This window comes from Ursus arctos, unplaced genomic scaffold (genome assembly GCF_023065955.2).
Source record: "Ursus arctos isolate Adak ecotype North America unplaced genomic scaffold, UrsArc2.0 scaffold_14, whole genome shotgun sequence".
NCBI classification, from domain to species: Eukaryota; Metazoa; Chordata; class Mammalia; order Carnivora; family Ursidae; genus Ursus; species Ursus arctos.
Window position 1 is genome coordinate 43,665,022 of NW_026622808.1, and position 13,201 is coordinate 43,678,222.

Here is a 13,201-nt window from a genome sequence, read left to right on the forward strand (position 1 = left end):
ATCAATGGAGCGGAATAAAGAGCCCAGAAATAAACCCACACTTATATGATCAAGTAATCTACAACAAAGAAGGCAATAATATACAACGGGGAAAGACCATCTTTTCAATAAATGGTGCTGGGAAAACTAGACAGCTACATGCAAAAAATAAAAAGGCAAAAAAAAAAACAAAAACTGGACCGCTTTCCTACACCATACACAAAAATAAACCCAAAATGGATTAAAGACCTAAATGTGAAACCCGAAACCATAGAAGTCCTAAAAGAAAACAGTGGCGGTGATCACTTGGACGTCAGCCTTAGCATTATTTTTCTGGATCTGTCTCCTCAGGCAGAGGAAACAAAAGCACAAATAAACAGTTGAGACTACATCAAACTACAGGACTTTTGCATAGTGAAGGAAACCAACAAAACAAAGGGCAGCCTCCTGAATAGGAGAAGACATTGGCAAATGATATATCTGACAAGGAGCTAATATCCAAAATATATGAAGAACTCATAAAACTTAAAAAAAATAAATAACCTCAAAGTGGGCAGAGTACCTGAATCAAACTTCGTCCGAAGAAGATATCCAGAGGTGACCAACAGACACGTGAAAAGGTGCTAAGTACCACTGATGATCAGGGAGAAGCAAATCAAAACCCCAGTGATAGGTCACCTCGCACCAGTCAGAATGGCTAATACAAAAAGAGGAAGTTACGAGTGGTGAGAATGTAAAGAAAAGGGAATCCTTGTGCACTGTTTGTGGGAATATAAATTGGTGATAAAACCATACAGTGGTTCCTCAGAAAAGTAACGGGAATAGAAATAGTAATACCATGTGATCCAGTAATTCCACTTCTGGGTATTTATCAGAAGAAAACAAAAGCACTGATTGAAAAAGATGCAAGCACCCCTAGGTTTACTGTAGCATTATTTATAATAGCCACAATATGGAAGGAAACTTAAGTGTCCATAAATAGGTGCGTGGATAAAGAAGATGTGGTGTAGACATACAATGGAATATTACTCAGCCATAAAAAAAAGAAGGCACTCTCATCATTTACAACCACATGAGTGGAACTAGAGGGTATTAGGCTAAGTGAAATAAGTCCTATAGAGACAAATACCACATGATTTCACATCTGTGTGGAATCTAAAAAGCATAAATAAACTCAAATACACAGCACGTACTGGTGGTTGTCAGAGGGCAGCAGGGAGATGGGCAAAACTGGTGAAGGGGATTATAGGTACAAACTTCCAGTTATAAGTAAATCACAGGGATGAAAAAGTACAGCATAGGGAATATAGTTAATAATACTGTAATAACTTCGGTCGCTACACTTATCTTGGTGAATATTTCATAATATGTATACTTATCAAATCACTAGGTTATACACCCGAAACTAATATAATATTGTATGCCAGCTATACTTCAGTGAAAAATAACATACAGATGGCAACAACACAGCATTAAACTAAGTGCAGGACTGTCCACAACTACACAGATTGAAGCCAGGAAGCCGGCCCTGCTGTCGTCAGATCCAGATCTATCATCGAATCCTGCTTAACACCGCCTCCCACTGGTTGTCACAAGAAGCACTCCTGCACTCATCTCACTCATTTTTTCAGACTGCATTTTTTTCTCATTCTTTATTTTTGAATATATTTTGAAGTACTTTATTTTCTCATTCACATCCAGAGTTTTAATTTCCTAAAATCCTGGGGAAGGCTTTTGTGTTGCTTTTATTCCCCTGGACTGATGAATTACTCAAGCTTTAACTCTGTTTTCCTTCGTGCCATAATGATTTCTAAGGGAAGCTTCACTTTCCTCATAGTGACAGTGTTATAACTCTAAATTTCATTCCGGATTATGATTTTTAAAACCTCTTAAAAGCAAAGGTAGAATAATTGTAATTATATGGAACAGTAAAAAGTATCTTAATTGGGCAGAGGTATATACACTGACAAAACAAGGAACCCCAATATGTTTTTAAATGAACATAGAGCACTTAAAAACATGACTTACGTCAGGAACTTAAAGTACTTTTATTTTCTTGAGGCACAGGCAAGGAAAGACGAAAATACATTTGGCTCTTTTCTTAACTGCGCTAAATAAACATTGCCTTCAATGGGCCCTTCGAGAAAGGCAAACAAACTACCAAAGCCAGTGTATTTATACACTATTCTTGTTTTATCTAGGTTATAAACTACTTGTATCACTTTCTCACCAAGTCCTTGTCGTTTGAAGTGCAAATCCATGAAACTCGACAATCATCCTTTGCTCCTACTTATTCCTAAACTTCTGAGAATGGCCCTCCTGTTTTCATTATAATGCTTGGTATGGAGAAGATACTTAAATTATCCATATAGTAGACTAATTTGACTTAGTTTCTAGTCATGTTTGAAATCTTACTGTGTAGGTACTTCCTTTTAGTTTAGATAGTTATTTAAGAGTGGCAAAATCTAGGAAAGGCAATTCAAGGAAAGGTCAGTGTCATCCTACAGGGAGTATACAATATATAATAAAATAATAAAATATGTAATACCTGACTTGTCTATCTGAATGGCTATAGGATAGCTCTGAGAAAAAGATTAAGTGGGGGGAAAAGGGTCCTGAGTCTTACCAGTTTCACTAGAACAGAGTAAGCAAAGGTTAGATTTTATCCTACTGAAAAAAAAAGTATAGATGATTTAAAAAAAACAAACACCTAGTTATGCTAAAATGAGAAGGTATACTCGTACAATTTAGAATGTGAGGAAAGCCAATATGATCAAATCAAGAACGACAACAACAAAATACAGTGAATCAGTTACTAGAGCAGTTATAAGAGAATTTAAAAATATATGCTCTGAGATCTAAAAGAAGACTGTGGCATGAATCAGAAACATGTTATTATTAAGCAGGAACAAATGAGAGTCTAAGAAATGGGAAAAAGAAGAGATGGGCTAGTGGTAGAATAGACAGAAATGAAATCAAACTCCATTACAGAAGCTAGGTGAGTTCTAACATATGTCTGAGAGGTGATCAATGTCCATGTTGAGAAAAGAGACTACAGAAGAAATAATGGCTGAGATTTTCTAAGAAGTGAATAAAGGGATGGGTAAAGTCTCATAAAACATACAATTCTGGAAAATGGTGAAGAAAAAAATTATGGAAGGCATAAAATAACATTGGGAAGGAAAAGATCTACCATTGATCTGTAGTTACATTAAAAATATTTGATAACTATTAACTTAGGCTTGACAGTGTTTACATATTTTTAAAAATCCTTCTAATTCTTATATGAAAATATTAATTAAAAAAATACTTGGGATATGCTGCAACGTATATGGGAGAGGAAGTAGATGTGAAACAAGTTTGGCCATGAGCCCATGACCACTGGAACTGAGTAATGGCTACGTGAAGGGGACTGTGCTTGTCCACATTTGATGTTTTCTAATAATAAAAGGTTAAAAATAGAAATATTTTAAAGGAAATAAACACTTGAAAGTCTTTATACTAATAAATGTTGAAGAACTGAATAAACAGGTGAGCTCCCAAATTGTTAAGGTCCACCAAGTCCTCACCAGGCTACCCTCGAACAGTAACACAGAGGAAATTTAATGTAACCATGATTAAAAAAAAAAAAAAAAAAAAAAAAAACACTGGCACCAGAATGGAAAAGTATAGGGCAGTCCTACTTATTTTATTATGGGTGTAAAAATCTAAGTAAAATACTGTCAAATAAAATCCAGTGTGTTGGATTTTTTATCATGAAAAAGTAAGATTTACCCTAGGGCTTAGAGAGGTGGTTAAATGTTACCACTGTTCTCTCAAGTGAATGCAGGACATTAACAAAGGAATTTCTAGGAAAGTCAATAGATGTTGGAAAGTGCAGAATAAAATCACACTCACTCATGATCTCCCTCCCCCCCCCCAAAAAAAACACTCTTAGCAAACTGAAAGTCAAAAGCCTCTTCTTTAACTTAATAAATGTTATTTATTGGAAGTCTACAGCAAACGTTTTTAATACTAAAAACTTAGAAGCTTTACCATTAAAGAAAACAATATGATACCTCCTTGCAAATACCAGTTAGAATGCAGAACTATTAGGTTCTAGCCAATGCAATAAAAGCAAAAGATGTAAGAAATATGAAAGTTGAAGAGACAAAACTGATATTATCGGTAGACAAAATGTAGCCAACTTCCTAGAGAATCCGCCAGTTACTAGGAACTTAACTGCATGGCTGGATACAAGTTCACCATGTGAAAATCAGTAAATTTCCTATATATCAACCAAAACCAAGCAAGATGTCATAAAGAGAGGCCATTCTTAGAGGAGTAACAAACTCCAACACCTACAAATTATCCTAAAATGAAAGTGGCAAAGACAATGAAGAAAACTATAAAATAAAATTGAAAACTACAAAAGACCTAAACAAAGGGAGAAAAGACCTCATGTTCATGAACAGAAAAACTCAAAAAGATGTTACTTTCTTCAGACCGGTGTGGGTGTGTGTGTGTGTGTGTGTGTGTGTATTCGGCACAAGCTAACCAAAATCCCAACAAAACTTGTATTTCTTGACAATCCAGTTTCAAAATTAATATAAAACAGGATGGGCAGTGATAGAGGGATAGAGGTATTTGGAAATGAGTATACAAATGAAAATGAAAATGTTTGAAGCACAAAAGAAAAGTGAAACAATGAATGTGGAGATAGCCAAGACTACTGTAGAAACTTGCTTTTTCAGATGTCAAGACTTACCAAAACCTTATGGGAATTAAGACAAATATGGGGAAACACAAAAAACAGATTAAAGGGCCAGAGAGATCAGAAACACACCTGCATGTATGAGGATTTAGCATATGATACAAAGGAAGCTCAAGTTAATGAGAAAAGATGAGACTATCCAATTTTAAAAAGTAGTTATCCATGGGGAAAATAACTAAAATGAGACCTTTACCTTACATCAAAATAAGATTCAGACGAATTAAACAATGAAATGTAAAAATATACAGAAAAATGTAGGAGAATTTCTTAGAATGCTGGGTTAGAAAAAGCATTCTCAAGATTCCAATAAAGCTCAAAATAAAAGATTGATCAATTTGATTATGTGTAAACTATACTTCAGTTTAACAAAAACGCCTACAAACCATGTTAAGAGAAACTAGAGGCTGGAAAAAAATATCTATAACCTATCCTACAAATAAAAGAGACAAAGCTAAGAAAAATGGCCAAAGTATATTAATAAACAATTTCAGAAGAGGAACTACAGAGATGGGCCATAAACCCAGAAGATTCCCCACCTCCCTGGTAATAGAGAAAAAGCAAATTAAAACAAAATTAGCTATGATTTTTCACCCATCAAATTCGCAGAAGCGTGTCTACTTTAAAATGATGAGAGGTGCACCTGGGTGGCTCGGTCCAGTAAGTGTCTGCCTTTGGCTCAGGCCATGATCTTGGGGTCCTGGGATCAAGCCCCGAGTCGGGCTCCCTACTCAGTGGGGAGTCTGCTTCTCCCTCTATATTTCTGTCTCTCTCTCAAATAAATAAATCTTTTTAAAAAATGATGAAAAGCAAGTATTCCCATGCTGGGAGAGAGAAACAGGTAACAACCACTAGGAGAGCAATATCCAGGATCTTTGAAACTAAAGATGGGTGTATCTGTGACCTAGTTCTCCTACTCACAGTACTTCTGCTGATGCACACAAGATACGAACAACGTAAGTGCCCATCTGCAGGGAAGAGAGTACATCCAGTATGCATGCAGCCCACGGAGTCATGAATTGGACCAAAATGTACCGACACACCAAACTCTGGGCGGCTGGACCTAAATGTATAACAAGTTTTACCCTTTCGTAGGTTACCTCTCCCGTTGGAGACTCTGGGCTTTCTGTATTACAGATGTTTGACATCTGTAGTGGTTTGATTTTACGTAACAATAAGCTGAAACTGCACATTTGATAGTGTTTAACAGAATAGTGAGCACAGGGTATAAAACTCTAGTTTCATTTCTCCCAGCATCACCACCTGGAACAATTCATTTATTCCTCTGTTTTCTCATCACTGATATGCCACCACAGGTTCCTGGAAAAAATGGGGTTGCCAACCTAGCCTGATGAGGAAGTCTACCCTTCTAAGTGTGTGTGTGTGTATGAGAGAAAGAGTATGTGCCATATTTTTTCCAAGACTTTTATTGAAGGTATTCTTACTGGCAAAGTTCCACTTCAGTGCCAAAAATAATTACCTAATATGAAATTCATGTTGAAAATTTTCAGACTGCACTTTGAGCCCTAGAGTTCCATTCTGGAATTTCAATTTAGCTGTTTGGGACAGTTAAAAAAATCTTTTTCAGATCCTTTCACCACCTCTACTCATCCAGGAGCCTGGGGTTAGGCCCCTCGTATTTTTTTTCCTATGATGTCCCCCACCTCATCCCCACATTATGTCTTCTGTAGCCATTCCCAGTCTAACAGTGAACCTCTCATTTCCTCTGGGATAGCAAGTTGAGCATCTGATAAGCCAGTCTGGGCGATTTCACATTCATGAACGAATGTCACCTTTACGCTAGCCTCCACCTCTCTCCCCCTGGTCAGCATTTCACTCATTTCAAGAAGAGATGTCCGTGCAGTCTACATAGCTTCTGTGCAAATATATGACATGAATTTCATTCCAAAAATTCAATCCCTTAGAAAGTCTGAAATAGCATCTTTTTTTTTTTTTCTTTTCCTCCTCTCCAAGGTATGGAGCAGTTTCAGCAGGAATGTTGTGTGCCCTGACCACCCTGTCCCAGCAACTGGAGAATGAAAATGCCGTGGATGTTTTCCAGGTTGCAAAAATGATTAATCTTATGAGGCCTGGAGTATTCACAGACATTGTAAGTACTTTGTTTCTTTGTGAAACCTGTTCTGTCATCAGCTGAAACCCAGGCTCACACTTGAATGAGAGCACTGGTTGTCACCTGGGGATGGTTTCGCCCCCCAGGGGATGTTGGGCAATGTCTAGAGACTTTTTGGTTGTAGGAAAGTGCCCTGGAACCTGCCCAGAGATGCTGCTAAACCTCTTGCAATGCATCAGACAGATCTGTCCAGCAAAGAATGGTCTGCCTCAGAACGTCAGTAATGCTGAGGTAGAGAAACTCCGCTTTCTAGACTATGGTACTCTCCAGTTACAACATACAGATGTTGTATGATCTTAATCCACTGTCAACAGAATTAGTTCCAAACTAACAACGATCAAAGTGACATGCCGAATGCATAGGTCTTGATTATAAAGGCTCCAAGTCATTGTTTAAAAGTTCCTTAGCATAAACGTACATCCTTGTTTTTTACAATCACGTTTTTAATTGGTCTTGCTACCTTAGCTACCTTAGATGAAACGACTCAGCTCTTCTTTGTCTCAGATGATCTTCCTCTTGTTTTTCAGGAACAATACCAGTTTGTCTATAAAGCAATGCTCAGCTTGGTCAGCACTAAAGAAAATGGAAATGGTCCCATGACAGTGGACAAAAATGGTGCTGTTCTCATTGCAGATGAATCAGACCCTGCCGAGAGCATGGAATCTCTGGTGTGATTGGAATCCCGAAAGGGCGCTTAATTTGTAAAACTTCTGAAGACTGAGAACTTTTTTGAGGCCTTTTTTGCCAGACTCTAGGTTATACAATAACCCAGTTACTTTTTTACACTGATAAAAGTTTTGATATTTATTTTTTGCCATTTTATGTCTTAATGGTATCCTACTGAGCATTTGCACCTCTGTTCATTTCACACAGTGAAACGCAGTTTTCCCTAGTTTGCACTATATGATCAGTGTTACTGCCTATAATCTAATACTAAAGCAAGCCCTGATGTGACATTCCATGACAACATACATGCTACTTTTTTAGTTCAGTACAGTGAAGGTCTTTGTTATGACAGTGGATCTTGGTTTTATTATTTTATTATTATTATTATTATTGCTAAAGCAGTTGCACCCTCCTAGCAGGCAATGCTGAGCTTTTCCTCAGTCCTCTCCTATTTTTTTCAGGCACTGCTCCATACTGTCTGCCTTCTGTATTTTAATGGAGTGGATGGGCATTGTTTTCTTTTAAGGAGTAGTAGGTTCCTGAGAGCTACTAAGATAGTCTGTCAACCTCATGGCCTTGAAACAGTTCCATTTATGATGGTGAAGGTATCCATTAAGAAATTAGAAGGCTTTAAGAGCTTTATGTGAACATCACTTATTAGTTAAAGTTATATTCATAGCCTAAAAAAATGCCCAACTGTGTCAAAATAAAGGATATCTCTGTATTACGGTTTTCACAGTAGCTATGTGAACGGTGTGTGTTATTTCCATCTTGACCCTCTGAAATAGCTACACCCTCCAAGGAGGGCTACCTTTTACAGTAGAGATACGGCAATATTTTACACATCTCACCTATTTCTTCTTTAGTAACTCTCCGTTCATGCTTCTTGGTTTCTAATACCACACCTCATGGCAGGTAGAATAATGAAAATTTCTGCAGGTGTGTAGTTTTGAAATTAGTCCTCTAAAATATCCCTATTACTCGTATAGCTATCTAATAAAAACTACCTATCTAGTTAACATTCTTTTCTTCCCTTTTTTGCCAAATGTTTCCTGATAAATCCCATAATTACATATATTCTTCTACTTAGGATAAAAGTGAAAATGCTGGATTATCAAAAGTCTTGGGATAGATTCCCACACGTGAATAAGTCTGATTCGGAGAGAGGATATCAGACACTTAAGGGGAGATCAACATTCTCAAATAGATTGTAAAAGGAGGAGATGGCTTTGTGTGCTTTTGTGTTCTAGAGCCCCAAGAACAGACACACTTCACTCAGAGAGGCTGATAATCATGACACACAACCCAAGGAAGTCATTTGATCTAGCCTCTGGAGCCATTTACCCTGCCATAACTACATGATTGGGAAATTAGGAGCATTAATAAGAAATTTCAATTCAGTTAGAAAAATAAGCTCCTACTGAGATCTGTTCTTCTGTTGCGTATTTGCATTTGAAGGATAACTGCTGTTAGAAGTGAAATCATCACCAGAACTGGGCCTGTCACGAAGAAAAGGGTTTTGGTTAATTTTTATGTCAATAAACTTTAACAAAAAAATCCATACTGGCTACTATCATAGTATCCGGGTAGGCTCTGGAACATTAATGGTGACCAGTGCTGAGGTTCTGCTGACCTTAAGTTGGCTGTCCGTGAAGTTTGTCAGAGTGGTGCTGTGGAACCAAAGCTGCTAAGGAGAGGCTACAGGCCCAAGTTTGGGGATTCCAGTGCACAGGCCAGGTTGATGGAGTTTTCGTGAACTGTGTAACCGGCCAGGGTTAATCTCATGTTTTCATCACAGAAATTCTGCAACACGGAAAACAGTCCATTGTTCATGAACCGTGTAGGTGAGGCTTAAGAAAAGGTGTGCAAGTGAGCAGTCTGCAGAATGGCATGTGCTAGAGGAAAGCAACACCTCTGCAGCCCCTCTGCTATCACAGGTAATACCAGGAAGCTCTACTGAACACCGGAGGAAACAAGCTCGAACACAGGAACACCACCACTGCCAGAGGCCGAGGGGAAGCAGGAAGGACAAGGTTTCAGATCATGGCAAGAGCCAGATCATTGCAGTCCATTAAGCAGATTACACTTCATTTATACATCGATAGGAGTGAACTCTTTTTAGTAGTTGGCACAGATTGGACTTTTGGGGCTCCTGGTCCGTTGGTAATTTTTTCTTCTACAAGTGAATGTTGGTTGGAAAACACAGGTGTTTCCTTCTGTGCTATTTACAGCGGGCTCCAGTCATGGAAAGGCATAGGTTCCAACGCAATTCTGTGACCATTCCTGACACAGGGATCATAGTCATGATAAAAGAAAGATAGCTAGTAAATAGAAACATTTAAAAGGATGGTTTGAAGTTCTCTAAGTATGTGTCCACAGTGGTCTTAAACTAGTCTACACATCCTGACACACTGAAATCTGAGCAAATGCTGTCTGCCCGTCTTGCCAAAGTGGTCCAAACACACTTCAACGAGGACAGTTCTATCCAGCAGTTCCTCACTTTCCCCAGAGAGCGTATCCTGAATGGTATTCTTCATTTGTGATGGACATTAATATTCTTCCATCTTTCCAGAGGCAGAGTTTCAAAGATGGTGTTTTCTTTGAGACATAAACACACTGCTTAACTACACAAGGTTATTACCACTTGCACTCAGGGGGAAGGGATACAGCTATTGCAGACTAACATGTGCTATCTTATAAAATAAGCTTATAGGGTGTATAGATTTAGCTCTAGGTGAACAAAATGCACACATCATACAATACTGAGTTGCAGTGATCAGACCAAGTGGCCATGGTGGGCATCAGAGAGGACCTGTATTGCCACCAGGAGAATGCTTGCATCCAAGAGCCACTTCATCTTTTATATATGTGTGTGTGTTAAAAAAAAATTACTTCTGAATTCCAAGAATAAGATTAATTGAACCGGTTTTCCTAAATTTTTATGCCTTGGAGCTTTTAGAGTCTATTTCAAGTTGAAGAGTCCAGCATGGTCAAAGAAGGTTATGGTGTTCAAGGTCTGGCTGTTGGAAATTTTAGCCCAGAGTGACATATACCGAAATCAACAAATAACCTTAATTATTTTATAATGACACAGCACAACTGCCTTGTTATAAATTTTTCTTAAATGCATATGTACTATATTTAAAAATTAAAGTATAGATACCAATTTACCAAAGATACATATTACTAATTCTAAGCAAAAAATAAACCCAAACTCATCACAATTTAAGAAATAATAATCAAAATTGTAGTTTGTCTTAAGAATTTAGCAGTTATACTGGAAAATGCATTTTCGACTCCTGTGTTCTGAAGTTTATGTTCAAATGGTGCCAGTGAATTTTTATATGAAGGGAAAATGCCTGCTTTTTTTTTTTTTAACAGCTATAATTTCACTTACCCCTTTGCGCTTTCCCTTAGTTGCCATTAACATGCAGTACTGGCTTTAACTTATCTCTAGAAAGAAGGCATGCTACAAATAGGAAGGAATTGTAATAGTATTTGGCCTCTACTTTGTCTTAGCTGTTAAACTGTTTTTAGTATTTTTGTTAAATATTTGCAAAGGGAAGCATTTTCTACAGAGGATAATTAATTTCAAGAAAAATATCTTGAGTTTTAAGAAATAAACATCTCCAGAAAAGGAGACAGCCAATTTTATAAAATGTTGCAACTCTCCAACATTTGGGGTAGTGACTCCTTTTTTGTTAGGACATTTGAAACTAGCAAGCAGCCATTGTTTCTAAAAAAGAAAAAAGAAAAAAAAACCTCAGCCTTCATGTTAATTCATGTTTCTTTCACTTCATTTTGAAATAGCTAAAATCATTAAACCTGTAAATATTTTGTTGCTTGGATAAGCATCTTCTGGGAACTTTGTATCTATGGTATATAATCATAGAATTTTATATTTTCATATAAAGCTAATTTTTTTCTAGTTTCAACTCCGTCATAGTTTTGTTTTGTTTTGTTTTGGTTCGGTTCGGTTTGGTTTGGTTTTTTGGGGGTTTTTTTGTGGTGGATATGTGAATTCAACTTTCTGTGTATTGAAGTAGCAAGAATCATCTTTGCATTCCAAAAGATCCAACCTGTGTAATTTCTTTCAGGCAGTGATTGTGAAAATTGGGTTTTCTTTAATTCCATCGACCATTTGTGCAATAGGAATTAGACATAATTAGTCACTGAATACACTCGTTACATTGACCCATTTGAAAAAAAGTGGTTGGTTTTTGGTTTTGTTTTTTTTTTAATTTGTTCAGGGGGGAGGGGTTTTGTAACCTGAAATTTTTCCCTTTTTTCTTCTGTTTAAAACTATATCAAATCATTCTATTATAGTGTTATTTAATATGTAAATTGTATTGCTATACATAAAATAAAGTATGGTTTTTGATGTATTCATTAGTGCTGAGCATTTCTATGAAAATATGTCCAATAAAATTCGGTTACTAGTCTCCCTTAACAGATCACATTTATACCTGCCAACTCTTTGTCTTAGTTTTCATGGTAGTAAAAGTAATGTTAAGAGTATCTTTACATAGGCAGCAAACCAGAAAGAAATGTCTTTTCTGAGTTCTTCCATCTTTAAAGAATGAAGAATGACAAAGTTTTACCTACCTATGGACTCAAACCTTATTTACATTATGAACCTGCTAAGTTATAAGCAGAATTACTAATTTCTCCAGTCTATCAACTAGATTTATAGCCACTTCTCCCTCTTAATTATTTATCATGCTGGATGAAGGATGTATCCTGCCAAGACGACAGGAGAATCTATGAGATGTATGTAGGACCACTACAATGGCTTCTACTTACAAGCAATTTTGACATTTCCAAACAGGGAGGGTCTCAAACTTTGCAGCTTGGGCCCCTTCTCTGTGAACTTTCAGTAGGCTCGCATCAAGAGTTCAATTCTTACTGCCAGGGCCCCAGTTTTTCTTTCCACGGGGATGAAGAGCTTACATTTCATTGTCCTGAGTAACTGGGAATTTAAGAAACAGTATTGATCTAATCTATTCTATCTCTATCTCTTAGACCAATTCCAGCAAAAAAAATAACAAATCTCTCTGATGATAAACACTACTCTTCCCCAGATTACATCCACAAAGACTCAATACTCTGTATCACAGAGCACAGCACAAACTGATGGCCCACAGATTGTATTCATCCACAGATAGATGGTATTTGGTCCATAATTTTAAAAATTCACATTAGCTACCTACCAACATCTTAAGAAATAGACACTTTCACATTAAGATTCAGATTTGAAACTCCTTTCAAAAATGTGGACAATGTTAACACAGCAGGCTCACGTTCTCACCTGGCACTAACAAGGTGGAGAGGAATCACGGTTACCCCTTTTAGGGGATGCTTGTACTCTCCAGTTCACCAGAGTCCTCCCCATCTCTCCTGTCACCTTATGTCTGCCCCCTGTCAGCCATTTAAATAACCTGCCTGGATTCTATGAGCAGTTGCATAAGAATTTTTTAGGTCATCTTCCATCATTAAAATGCTAAGAAACCAGCATGGGCAAAGGGGGCTTCCACGTTCCTAATTATTTCTAATTCCACCCAAGGTGGCTCCATGCAGAAGCAGTTATAAGTGTTCAAAATAGTTAACCAAATTAATTCTCTACTACATGATTTTTACGGTCCAGAATAGAAATAGACAAAGAAGCCTCATTTCTG

The 13,201-nt window shown here is 37.2% G+C and overlaps 1 protein-coding gene across 7 annotated transcripts in view; it reads left to right on the plus strand.

Annotated features, from left to right (window-relative positions):
• PTPRG (protein tyrosine phosphatase receptor type G) overlaps positions 1–11,911 on the plus strand; it is a 681,996-nt gene extending 670,085 nt beyond the window's left edge. For all 7 annotated transcript variants that reach the window (XM_026501151.4, XM_026501155.4, XM_026501152.4 and 4 more), the window contains 2 exons: positions 6,704–6,839; positions 7,388–11,911. In XM_026501151.4, the coding sequence (XP_026356936.2) occupies positions 6,704–6,839; positions 7,388–7,534 (283 nt within the window). In that variant the 3' untranslated portion in view covers positions 7,535–11,911. The remainder of the gene's footprint in view (positions 1–6,703; positions 6,840–7,387) is intronic.
• The last annotated feature ends 1,290 nt before the right edge of the window (positions 11,912–13,201 follow it).